The 13,829-nt window shown below is 42.0% G+C and overlaps 1 protein-coding gene across 1 annotated transcript in view; it reads left to right on the forward strand.

Annotated features, from left to right (window-relative positions):
• The window catches only part of DSCAM (DS cell adhesion molecule), a 442,603-nt gene that overhangs the window by 379,283 nt on the left and 49,491 nt on the right, over positions 1 to 13,829 (forward strand). Inside the window, 3 exon segments of the mRNA XM_050332764.1 lie at positions 4,804 to 4,957; positions 11,193 to 11,310; positions 12,142 to 12,305. Coding sequence (XP_050188721.1) covers positions 4,804 to 4,957; positions 11,193 to 11,310; positions 12,142 to 12,305 — 436 coding nt within the window.

Below are 13,829 nucleotides of genomic sequence, written 5' to 3' on the forward strand. Positions count from 1 at the left end.
AGAGACCAAGTTTAAAAGCAGTGTGGATCCTTGGGATGGAGATTTCAACACACTGCCTGGCTGTCTCCCACTTAGCAGTGCAGATAAACCCAGAGGACTGATGTTTATTGAGAGAAACCCAGCTATGCAAACAGCATTTCATTGATTCAACCCAGGCCAGATATAAAACTGATTGCTGCTCTGTGGGAGCCTGCAAAACCAGTGGTTTGTTGTTGTGGGCAGGAGGGAGAGACATGAGTATCTCTCCTGAGTCCACTTCTGTGCAGTGGTTCCATTAGTGACCTGGATAATGAAATAGGGAGGCTGCCTATTAAATTTGCAGGAGATATAAGGCTGGGAGGGATTGCACGTACACAGGAGACACAACTAGAATTCAGACAGATCTTGATGAGCTGGGAAATTGGTCTGCAAAAAGTTAGATAAAATATAGCAAGAAATTGGGCAGTAAGAATAATCAACTCCAGAAGTACTGGGTAGAGAGCAATTGGCTTGGTTCTTCAGAAGAGGGTTTTGAGGTTATTGTGCATCCCAAGACGAACATCAGCTGCCTTTATGATCCTGTTGTGAAAAGCCAAATGAGAAAACCTGGAATTGTTGAAAACAGGTTTGGAAACTGTGTTTGAGAAAGCCATGGACCACTGTTTGACAGTCTGAGGGATAACAGCAGATATTCTTAGAGGAACTGCTGGAGAAAATGGGATTTCTGGACAATGTTGAAAGCATCAGGGTTATTTAGTTGTAAAAAGATAAGGGTACTGGTGGGGAAAGGAAAGATAAAACTTCATGCAGATTAAAGGCTGGTGCAAAGATCAAGGTAATAATCTACTCCCCGTGTTCCCTAAGAGCCTGGAAAAGAAGCTATGGGCTTAAAGTGCAGCAGGAAACTCCAGCTAGATTACAAGAAAAGATTTCTAACCATAAGATTAAGCAATGGGATAGGTTGTGCAGCCTAGGGAGTTGCAAAATCTCCTTTTATTGTAAGTCTCCAAAGTCAGGTTGGAAAAACACCTTTTTGAAATTGAGCAGATACAGTTGAACCTGGTTTAAGAAGAAATATAGACTTGGGTGAACTCTCAGGGTCCTTTAGATGATGCTATGACCATATTTTCTACCTAAATTCCCGGGAAAACACACTTGCTGCTCTCAGTTGTATGTATATGTATTTTTTAGTTTTCAAGGTGAGGCAGCAAATACACAGGTAACCAATTTATGCTCTTACTTCACAGCACACACCACAAACCTGGCACATTTCTTGCTTTTCACTCACGTCCTTAAAGTCTCCTTATGACTCCTCCAAGTTTCCTGGAGGATGAGGAGATGAAGACTTGCAGTGCATCCATCTGACATCACAAGTGATGTAGAACCAGCTGTAAGCAAGGTGCACGCTTTCTTTCCCTAAATAACCTTCCAGTCCACAGTAGATGGTACCTGTTGTCTTAACTCTCTTTTTGGGAAAGTCTCTGATCACTTGGAAAATTGTTAGAAATGGTTTTTTAATTTTTTCTAAAGCAACCTTTTACCCAGGCTGGGTTAAAAATAAAAAAAAAAAAAAGAGAAAAAAAACCACAAAAACCACACAAAAAACAAAGCAACAAATAAAAGAAACAATCAAAAATAAAAGCCAGAGGCATCAGAGTCTCTGCACATTACCCATTTAATTGTGCTTTAAAGGAGTCAGAAATGCCAGAAGATGGCATCCTGCTTCAAAGTGTGTGAAGGAATGCACACCAGCAGAGCTGAAGTTGCATCAGAGGAAATTGATGTTCCCTGCAGTGGCTGTTCCTCAGCATATCTTGCCGTTGCCTGGTTTGGGAAGTAGATTGACTGCATCCTGATAAAGGGCTTGGATTTCATTTCATTTCATTTCATTCTTCACAGCCCTTGCTGGCTTCTTAGAGACTGATCTCTGTCTGTCCTTTCTGGACAGTGAGCTAAAGACAGAAGAAAAATTAACCCATCATCTATAAGCTGAAGAAAAATAGTGATTAGAAGAAAAAAAAAACCCTTGAGCAAGCACGTTACTGCTCCTGAGACAGAACTGCAGCACATGTTTTATACTGGCACATGCACAGACCAATATGTGACAAGGTGACATTCCTTTAAAATATTTCTCATTTCTATTGTTTAATCTTCCCTTTGCTGACAAAGCTGCCTTTTTTTTTTTTTTCTCCTTGTGTAATCAAAGTCTCTGGCATGTTAGTCTAATTGAAATGACAGGCAAAAGTTTAAAGGAAAATCGATTCTTTGTCACTGGAGCATCCCCAAGTGTTTAAAAGGGAATGTGAGCTGAGGAAACAGAAGATGTATGTTAACCAGTTAGAAACTAAACTCTTCTGCTATAGCAGTTTGTTTAAAGAAAATGAGAATCATTTATTTAGTGAAGGTACATTTCCCAGATTCAATTAATAAATTAATACTGAGAATAATTGATTTTATGTTTGGAACAGCTATAGATGCAAGTGCGTGACTGATGCTGGTTCTCTGTGAGTGAAAGAAAGGAACTGAAGACAAGGCATTTTAAAGCTAAATCTGTGATTCTTCCATCTTTGGGGTGCCAGGGAGAGGGAGAGAGCTCCTCTGTTTTGAGACAATTTTGCCATGGCAGGGAGGAGCAGGGCAGTGAGGCATTTCAAGCAGGAGATTGGCTGTATTAGGAGTGGTTTCCAAAGACAGCCATATGTGCCTTTCATAAACCATAGGAATCATGGGGAAAACAGTGTAAATTTAACTGGTCTGATGTTTGCTGGAATGAAAGTGAGCAATGAGGAATTCTGTGATGCTTAGCTGTTGTGTAAATGTTCCTAAATGCTGCATCCATGAGTGGTTTAGAAGTAACCTCTGCTACATAACTGCATTAATGAGTGGAGCCCAAGTGCCACAGACAGCCTGGCCTGCTTGACTTTCAAATTAACCCTAGGATATGCTGCCTCATGAATATTAAAATTCGGCCTCCTGTGCCATGATCAATACATTAATTTTTATGTATGACCTCACAAAGATCCAGCCTGTCAAGCTACGGGCATTTGTCCAATATCCCCGTATAAATGTCAAGACAGATGGTTCTCAAAACCTGCTGCAGTATTTCACATAATAATAGGAGTGTCTGGCTGCACTGACATCTTCATATCAGAAGTGGGAACCCAGGCAAATGCTTGTTAAATGGGACAAGCTGACTTGGCATTTTGACAAGGAAAGGAGCAATGAGATGGGCTAGAAAACAAGGCAAGGTCCCCATTTGGGCTTGTGCTGAGCCTGAGTAACTCAGCAGGAGAAAACCAGTCTTCCCAGAAAAGTTAGTAACCATGGAATAAACAGAATGTGTCCTTGTAGAAGCCTCTGCATGGTCTGTGAAGGGAGTCTGGCTCAGGTACAGATGTCTTCAGTCTAGATTTCCAAAGTGAGATGAGATGAACTCCCCTCTTCCCCTGGCTGTGGGAGATGCCAGCTCAAGAACAGAGAAGTGCAGTGACCCGTTCAGTAGCTGAAACTCTACCAATTCACACTGGAGAGGTGTTTAATGATACCTCAGAAACATCCCCTGTTTATTTGGAATTCACTTTGAAGGACTACATATTCCAATATTTTCAGGTCAATGTGCCTTTTGAAATGCTAATCAGATGGAATTGGCCTTTACCACAAGCAGATTATTTGTATATCAAAGAGACTCCTTGCACACTTTCTGTCAGTCTGAACCAAGTTTAGATTACAGTGATGCATTATTTTTAATGCTGATTCCTCATAAAATCTTCTTTTCTACGTCATTAACGTTCTAATTATTTTTAGCCTGGTGATAGTTAGCTGTTACCATGCTCAGCATTGCACAGGGAAGTGAGTATTATTCATTCTAATGCTTCATTTCCCCTCTATTTTTACGTACCAGCATCACAAAGCTCATATCAGAAATAAAAGTGGCTCTACTGAGCAGCGTTGAGGTTTCCCTTCTCCTCCACCGAGCTTCCTGTGGAGGGATGTGCTGAGGTGCACAAAGCCACGTTCCCTGGAGGAATCTTTATGTTTCTCCATGCTTTCCCTTGCACAGGTTGCTCCAAGGAGGCTGCAGAGCCTCTCAGAGATGAGCAGGTACTGCAGAGCAGCTGCTCGGCCTCGCCGCAGCCCCGCGGCCGAGGCACTTTGAGTGACAGTGTGACAACAGACTGAACTGACATTTCTTCCAGCACTTGTCCTTCCTTGCTAATGCAGCTAACTGGCTGAGATGACCTTCAGCTGGGAGCCTTTGAATGGAAGTAATTCTGTGACTGCACAGAACTAGACTTGGGAGGGGGGAGTTCGAACAGTCTGTTACAGAACACAGTTTTTGTTTCTTGGTTCGCTCCACTACTGAAGGAATAAACCACCAAAGCCAAGAATAAGGAACACCAAAGCTTCTAGCAGACATATCTCAACCAGTAAACTCCAGATTTCACAGCAGATGCAGGACTGAATCCTCTGTTGGGAAAGTTTTGTGTAGACGCAAATCATTCTGTCAGAACTATTGATGGTAAAATTTAGTCAAATGTGTTCCCTTCAATTGTTTTTCCAACCCTGTAAAAATAAACAGGCCCATAAAACTCCAAATCTGAATAAAAGCAATCTGTAAACAAGACATAGGCCCAAATTCACTGAATAGAAATGGATTGCAACAAGTTATTGTGCCTGCTCTGTTTATTGCCATCTGCCATCTGTTCGGAGCCATTGATATTCAGGAGAACCCTGAAGTAGCAGCCTTTCGTAGCGCTCAGCTTGGCAGGCATTGTCCTAACGCTGTTTATTTTAGTCTGGAAACATTTGTCTCTCCCACCACAGGTAATCAGCGAGTTTGAAGCCTCTCCCGACTCATTTTCCTACAGAATCCCCAACCTGAGCCGGAATCGGCAGTACAGCGTCTGGGTGGTGGCGGTGACCGCTGCGGGCAGAGGCAACAGCAGCGAGATCATCACGGTGGAGCCGCTGGCTAAAGGTACAGCGACAACCCCCTTATGGAGCCACGCAGGGCTTTGCAATGCTAATTACTGTGATAATTGGCACGTGGCCTCACCGCTCACCGAGGGCGGGATTTGTCAGTTCTCTCTCTCTCTCTCCAGAAGTGACAACTCCCAGCTAATTGCTCGAGCTTTTGCTGGAGTCAGCACAGAGAGGATGACGTGCTCCTCTGGGGGGGTAACTCGTCCTACCTTTCCCTAGAAGGAAATATATTGCTTTTTTTGGAGGAATTTTTTTAATCTTCTTTTGTGGGGTACAGAGGGTTTGCACATGATCTCTCTCCCCCTCTGAAGATGTTTCTTTTTCTTGCTGTACAAGGTAACTTCTTTATCATTCCCCTCCTTAGTTATATCTCTTGTGTACTCCACAAGTACCATCTTCTGTGTAAAATGGTTTGATTAACATATCTGAACTCTGAACAATTGTTCTCTACTTGCATTAGCTTTGAAGTTTGCTGCTTCTATTTCAGATGTGATGAAGGGATAATGTGCCTCAAATCTTGCATATTTATTTGCAGCTGTACTGGTTGTTCTATTAAAAGATAGTGCTGGGGCCTAGGAATTCTGCCTTACCTGTTCTGTGAGATGTGATGCCTGCAATATCATAGTTACCTTAGCTTTGAAAATAGACAGGAAAGTGAGAAGAGTTCCATCATATTTAATCTCTAGGCGAGGTCTTCAGACTGATGTTTTCTCCCCACTCAACTTGGTACCATCACAGCCTGTGCCAATAATGAGTAGCAGAGACCCCAAAAGTTGCAAAATTACATGCATTTAATTGACTTTGTAGTTTTACAGGCCTGCTAATTCTTCACTCGTATGCCTAATGATGGAGGAATGTTAAAGAAAGTGGCTAGTGCATTATGAGGAGAGATACTTTCTAAAAAAGCTTTGCAGAACTTCAGCCTTGTGCCACTGACGTGAAGGCACTTTCTGCTTGGAAGAGCAAACAACCTCACCATGGGAAATCTTGCATTCCTGCCAGTCTGGGTGGGAGATCACCAGTTTGATGGTGGTAGATTAACTATCTGAGCTTTATCCTGGGCTGCATCCCAAGCACTGTGAGGAGGGGATTCTACCCCCTCAGGTGAGACCCCCTGGCAGAGCTGCCTCCAGCCCTGGGAACAGCACAGGGAGCACAGGGAGCTGCTGGAGAAAGTTCAGGAGAGGCACCAAGATTATCAGAGGATTGGAGCAGCTCGGCTGGGAGGAAGAATTGGGATTGTTTCAGCCTGGAGAAGAGAAGGATCTGGGGTGACCTAATTGTGGCCTTCCAGGACTTGAAGGAGCTGACAAGAAAGATGGAGAGGGACTGTTTAGAAAGACCTGGAGAGACAGGACAAGCTGGGATGGCTTCCAACTGAGAGAAAGTAGGGTTAGATTGGATATTAGGAAGAAATTCTTCCCTGTGAAGACGGTGAGGCCCTGGCACAGGTTGCCCAGAGAAGCTGTGGCTGCCCCATCCCTGGAAGTGTCCAAGGCCAGACTGGATGGGGCTCTGACCAACCTGGGGTAGTGGAAGTTGTCCGTGCTCATGGCAGGGAGTTGGACTGAGATGATCTTCAAGGTCATCTCAAGGATGGCCTTCCAAGCCAAATCATTCCATGATTCTCTGATTGTCAGGGATGGCAGTGCTGATGTTTGGAGGGCACTGTTTGAACAGAACAGCTTCACAAAGTATAGAACCTGCAAACAGGATTCCTCAGGCTTGGGATTGGAACTTCCATGTTTTGTCTTTGCCACTCCTCTGGGCAAAGCTTCTGTCATGTGAGATGAATATTTTTCGACATTGCTGTGAGAAACCTGCAGGAACTACAGTGTCACTACTGCAGATCACAGGGGAAGATATATTGGTGTAAATACAGGGAGGTCTGGCAAGGTGAGGAAGACTAAGCTGGAAGAAGCAAGGAAATCCTTGCTTCCCACACCATTGCTTATAGGGTTTTTTCTGTCAATTAAGAAGACTCACCTTCTTTCTGGCACTTTTTGTACAGCCTTTCAGACAATTTTTTCTCTTAGTATCTACACAGTGTTAGTGGAATGACCTGGAGGATGTCTGAAAGGCCATGAAAAGTCTGAAGGATCTGAAAAATCTGGAGCTTTTGCATTGATGACTTTCTTGTAGGATAACTGAACAGTGCACTGTGAACATCAGTATGACCAAAGTTAAGATCTTAAAAGAGGGATGAGGAGTAATAAAGGACATCAGTGAAGGAAGATTTTGAATAAACATCTCAAGAAAACAGGGCAAAAGTCTCAGTGTGCTCCTCTTTTTTCCTTCAGGTGTCACCTGTGCAGAGTGGATGTGTGGTGATGAAATTTTAAAAAAGGAGATAAAAATAGGCATAAAAATAGATGCTGAAATAAAACTAAAACCAATCGACCATCAAAATGGTGCAATACTAATACACTGAGGCTGCAGGCAAACCCAGCAGAGCTCAGGGACCCCTGCACAAAATGCACGAGAATTTCTCTCTTGTGCATTTAAAGAAAGAGGGAAGTGTTCAAAGATGAACACAGATCAATGCAGGCTGTGCAGGTGCCAAGATTCTTAACCCCTGCTCAGGAGGAATTGCAGGATGCAGCTGCTCTCTGTTTGCCAAAAAATTGAGAAGTCGCAACTTGACCCACATGTACTTAAACTGATCCAGCTTACCAGATTTAATTCTGCTCCTCTGAAGCTTATGTAACATAATCCATGATGACAAATAAGGGAACTTAAAAATAACTTCTTTGAAGAGAAAACATGACTTTAAAGAAAAATAATTAATTACTTCAATATAGACAGGTCAGTCTGGACAAGACTTTATTTCAAAGGACAGTAGAATGCATCCAGTCAACCTCAGAGCTTGCAGTGGTACTCCAGTATAAAGTCTGCATTAGATGACGCTCAGCAAAAGCCTCTTACATGCACTTAGGACTGAAAAAGTGGTGAATAATCCATTTGTGGAGGCTTTGATGGGCACTAGGAATACTGATAGATAGCAATTTTATGAACTTTGAGTGTAGCTGGGTTAGAAATTATTGTATTGTGTGCATGATTTCCTTTATGAATGCATCACAGGGCTTTTTAGAGAGCTGGGAGGAGGTGCTGATCAGTGACAAGGGCAGTGGATGCACAGTGAAGAAGGGTGGGCAGAGCTAATAGTCTCCAAGACCTTTCTCACCCCCCAGTTTGTCAGAAGCAAACAGCACATCACAGGGTTAGAAGCAGTTCTAGCCTGATTTTGCCACAAGTTCCCGATGCTGAAACATCCTGTGGGCCGTTGTTTTGAAGTTGTTTGCTTCTTTTTTTGCTCCTCTTACTGCACAGTAACTGTCCAAGTAATGATACCATCCTGACAGCTAATGAGAGTTAACTTTGAATTGAATTATGTCAACTTAATTATAACCCCTTTAAGAACTCCTTTGAGAACAATGAGAATGTCTAGATAGGGGTTTGATGTGAAATGGATAGTCCAATTTAAATGAAAGCTTAATTCAAGTTAACATTTCTTTCTTTCTTTAGTGCCTTCATTTCTCAGAACAGATTGTTATTCTCTGTAATTAACTGCCAGAAATAATAAAGAAAAAACCCAACAAACAGAAAATAATCACGGCAATGAAAGTTCAGTCTGGAAGTAAAGCTCTTCCCCTGCCCCTCAAATTACACTTCATTGTTGACTTGAAAGACGTGGGTTGAGCCTATCAAACATATTCAAATGGCATAAAACCTTGCATGCTCCTTGTTCCTATTATTTACTGCCCATGACTGATGGAGAATGACATTTGCTGTCAACATGATGATAACAGATCTGGACCCATGGCAGTCTGATCCTCTGGGGAGAACTCTCTGACTTTAATGTTGAGCTTTCCCTGTTCTTTTAGACCACCTGAGCGTTAATTTTGAACACGTTTCCCCCTTAGTCTGTGTTGATTTGTTTGTTTAATGTTTTTAAACAACATGTAGGGCTCACATGATTGTACACACACACCTCAGTGGTCTGTTCCTTTAATGGTTCATCAGACTGGAATACACAGGATATTATAACCACAGAACCATGGAATGGTTTAGGTTGGAAGGGACCTTAAAGATCATCTCATTCCAGCCCCCTGAGAGGAGAACCTTCCACTATCCCAGGTTGCTCCAAGCCCTGCCCAACCTGGCCCTGGACACGTCAAGGGGTGGGGCAGCCACGGCTTCTCTGGGCAAGCTGTGCCAGGGCCTCCCCACCCTCTTCTGTGAGAAAGTAAATGAAAGAAACTCCTGTCCCAGAGTATTCACTGATGGATCATTTATTTGTTATAATCTGAGCTGGAGTGAACTGTCATAGCTGTTGTTCAGTTTGCCTTTAAAATGGAGTTATGTCCTCTGGAGAAAAAAACCCAAAAACCTGTGTTGCAGCCTCTTGCAAACAATTCCTGCCCCGTTTCTATTTCTATGACAGTAAATGCAGGTTATAGGACTTGTAATATAAGCAAACAAACATGCAGAAAACCTCATTAGCATAAGGGAGTTCACTGTTCTATGAAGGCACCTCTTTCTCTTCAATTCATGATTGGGTAATTTGCAAAAAACAGGAACAAGCACAGCCCCAATCCATTGCCTTGCCATCAAATTTAAGGCTGGAGGGAAGTCTGTAGTCATGTGGGTGGCTTCAACAACACAGGTAAACCCTTAAACCCCGCAGCTGAATTGCCCACATGCTTCCTAAAACTCCCTTTGCTCAAAAGAGAGAGGTCTGTGAGATTCCAGGCATTTTAACCTTATGAATTCCTGTTGGAATTTCAAACCTTTTAGATTTGTCTTCTTTTTTTTTTGGCTCTTAGGTGGATTTCAATTGACATTTATTTCGTTTCTACTTTTCTTTGTGTACCTTTTATAAGTCTCGGGACATTATTAGAAATTAAGCTACAAAGAAAATTTGACTTGAAAATTTTCATGATCTCTTATAAAAGCACTCAGTGCATGGAAGGAATGGGATAATCCATAGGAACCTGTGTGGACACTTTCACAGGAATAGTGCACTGTGCTTTTGGAGTCAGCACTTCTGGGTTATGGTCTGTCATCTTACCACTTCATCTTCTTTGAGCTTTATGTTATTTCCACCCATCACAGTAAAATGGGGGACACAGGATGTGGAAAACCAGGAACTACAATGTCATTGTTGCACTTTCAGTTACTGATGTCCAACCTCTGACTTGATGAAGAATTTGTCCTAAAGAACAGTGGGAGAAGAGAACAGAGGCAATACAGCCCAAACTGATCATATCATCTATGAAATCTTTTCTTTTTATGAGTATCTCGAGTCCCATTGCAGCCTACTCAAGTAATTTTGCTTAATTTTTCAAGGCCTGTTCTTTTATGCATGATTTTTTTTTTCAAGATTAACCATCCCAGTTACATTTGAAGCTGGGTCTCATCTTCATGTTTTTCTAATTGGTGCAAAATGGGTTATTAAGTATAAATTCTGATCTGTGTGCATGGCTGAAGCAGATCAAGCCTAAAAATACAGCATTTTTTCTATCTGTAGTCAGTATGTACCTTCAAAATGTATATTTAGAGGCCAACAGCAAGTCTATTTCTATCAAGGGTCATTCTTAAGTAATAAATGATGCTCTAACACAACCCCAGTGTTCCTCTATATTATAAACTGAAACTACAGGACTGATACTTTCTGAGAGCTGACACGAATTCAACAGACTGAAGAGTTTGTTCATATTTGTAGACTCCAGGTAGACTCTGCAATGTATGAACTTGTACATGCACGAAGGTTTATTTTGCTTAATAAGAAAACTGTTGTAGCAGTGATGTATCAATAATTTAGCTTCTGTAAGACACCTGTCTGTTTTGGACTCTTCTTACTGAAAGTTTGGAGAGAAGCATCCACTGGACATAATTTTCATCTGTAATTTCTGCTATGAAATATATAAAAGTCAGTAAAGATTATAAATAACTGGATTTTTCTCTTTTCTCTACGAAGATTGCTCCATTCTGTCCCTTATATTTCTTTTAGATACTTTCCTTCCAGATACTGAAACTGATACTTGTGCTTAAATAAATAGACAATATTACGAGTTAAAGGGAATTAGTTTCTTAAAAGCAGTGTTTGAAACAGATTGTTTTGGTTTCCCACCTTTAATTCCGGGTGTCTGCATTTCCTTTCCAAGGGCTGTATGAATGGACACCTCACTCCAGTCTTTCTTGCTCTCTCTCTCTCCCTCCCTCCCCAGCTCCCGCCAGGATTTTGACCTTCAGCGGCACGGTGACGACTCCCTGGATGAAGGACATTGTTCTCCCTTGCAAAGCCGTGGGGGACCCAGCTCCAACAGTCAAATGGATGAAGGATAGGTAACCAGCAACTAAATGTATAGCCCTGATAAAGCCCATTTTCCTTAAAATCCTGAGGGTTGTGGAGTGGGCGATCCTGGATGGCTGTCGGGAAGGAGAAGGGCCATCTGTGGGCACTTGCACATGGCCCCAGTAGAAGAGGAGTTTAGAAATCCCTTGAACTAATTGGCTGTGGTGGTTGCAAGGTACCAAAAAGTAGAAGAATGACGAAGAAGGGGTAAAGGGAAACATTCAAAATGTGAAGCCTTGGAGTGTTTTTTGTTCTCCCTTCGGGCAGACAGGATGGTTTTATTCTGAGGAAGCGAAATGCCCGATACGCTGATCCGTGCCGAGGTGTGTCAGTGTGTCTTGCACTTGTTTCATCTTCCATTATTCTCTTTTCAGCTTAGGTTTGACAGTTTGACAGAGTCACTATGAGGCACACACAGGGACAGTAATTTTCATCCAAGCACGGTGTAAGCCATGCTTTGAAACCATCCTGGGCATTGGTACAAATAGCTGTCATTTTATAAAGGATGAACTTTGCAGTCAGGAACTGATTTACTCATATTTTGTCACTTCTGTGAAACAGCAGTTTAGTTAAGGAAGGAGTTTATTTCCATTTTCACTCAGATTTGGGCCAGATAATGTGAATTTTTAAAGCAAATGGCAGGTGTTTCCCAACGGAAAATATTCCTTTGTTTTCTCATTAAAGAGAACACACCACCACCACCACCACCCCCTTTTGCTTTCTTCCCATTCTTAGTCACTTCAAAAAAAAAAAAAAATCCAATTCTGAGTAATTTTGATTGTAACTTCTTTAATGTATGCACTTTGTTTCCTGTGAGGTAGTAACGGGACACCCAGTCTAGTGATGATTGATGGGCGAAGGAGCATCTTCAGCAACGGGAGCTTTGTCATCCGGACTGTGAAAGCAGAGGACTCTGGATACTACAGCTGCGTGGCCAGTAACAACTGGGGATCAGATGAAATCATTTTGAATTTGCAGGTACAAGGTAAGACTGTTTGATCCACCTTATAATTGTTACCACAGCTGTTAACTGCTACGTGTTGGTAATGCAAAGGGTGTGCAAAATATTGATGTTATTGTGTGTTAATGCCTATCTAATTCTTCTGAATTAATAAATAAAATAGTATGCAGGTCATTCTGACTCAGCCATAAACATTTTATGATCCAGCAAGAGGTGCTTTTAATGGAAAAATTCACATGCTTGCAGTTAAGTCGCTATATGAGTTTTTGTAGGATTGACAGCTGAGTGCTGGCATTCAGTTATCTTCTAGTTCTTCACCCAGAAAGTAACAGATTGTACCTTCTCCTTACAATAATTACATGTACTCATTTAAATATTACAAAATTCCAAAAGACCTGAAGGCCTTTCCTTCAGCTTCTGAAAAGCTCTCAACAGAAATTTGCCCCAGTACTGAGACCTTGGACAGAAGCTTCATTAGGGAGGAGCAGAATTTTATGGATGGTGGATGTGAGGAAGCATTTAAAATGAAACATCAGTACACCTGCAACTCATGCATATCACCAGCTACTTTTTATATGCATGTTGAAACGCCTGAAGTGTATCCATGATGGGGTTGGTCCATATAAAAGCAACGACAATATAGGAGTACACACTGACAGTAATGTGAAGCAGAGCCTGTGTATTCAAGAATTCTCTATGCAAGAGATTTCCTTGCTCCCTTGATCTAAAAAAGATACTCAAAGTGCTTCAACTGACTGCAAATTGTTGTGCTAAAGGGAAGAAAACACCTGAGTTGGGAATATGGGCCATGCTGTGCTTCAACACTCTCTGGATGTGGAATCTAAACTTCTAGTGTAAACATATGAGAGCACAGAGAGAGATTGTTTCAGCTGCAGCCCCACTCTTCCTGCATAAACCATTCCACTAAGCCTTGAAACAAATCTCAGCTTACCTACAATCCAACAGAAACTAAAGATGCCCTTCTGCAATGTTTGAAGCATGACCACAACAGGAGGGAGGCAGAGAAAACACCATCAGATGGAAACCTTTATATTTATATTTCACTAAGTACTTCTGTAATTGCATATCTTTGCTGTTATTGAACTGCAGTAACTAAAAGCCAATCAATATTATTTCCCTCAGGGACAGAGAAAGAGTGGCATTTAATATGTGGGACCACCATTTTTTGTAGATAGGGTGAAGCTGTGATGGAAGGTTTCACAATCAATCTTTCCCAGCGCAGTGTGTGCAGTCTCTCTCCATGGAATCAGCCAAGTCAGTCAGAATAACAGAACAAATCCATCTCACACAGACAATTTTCCTTTAGAGTATAAACTGTCTCTTTGGTTTTCTTCAGCACTGCTGGGCCCTGTGAGGGCAGCAAAATGAACTTCCCTCTGAACTAGTCCACAGCTGCAAACCAGCAGCCTCTGATTTATATCAGCATCCAAATTATTCTGCAATCTGCTGACTTGAGCATGAGCTGCAGAGGGGAGTCTTTCCTGGAATTCCATTCTGCAGGTGGAGCTGCACCTTAAACATGGGTAG

The sequence above is a fragment of the Myiozetetes cayanensis genome, unplaced genomic scaffold, assembly GCF_022539395.1.
Source record: "Myiozetetes cayanensis isolate MyiCay16 unplaced genomic scaffold, myiCay2020 scf5-8, whole genome shotgun sequence".
Lineage (NCBI taxonomy): Eukaryota > Metazoa > Chordata > Aves > Passeriformes > Tyrannidae > Myiozetetes > Myiozetetes cayanensis.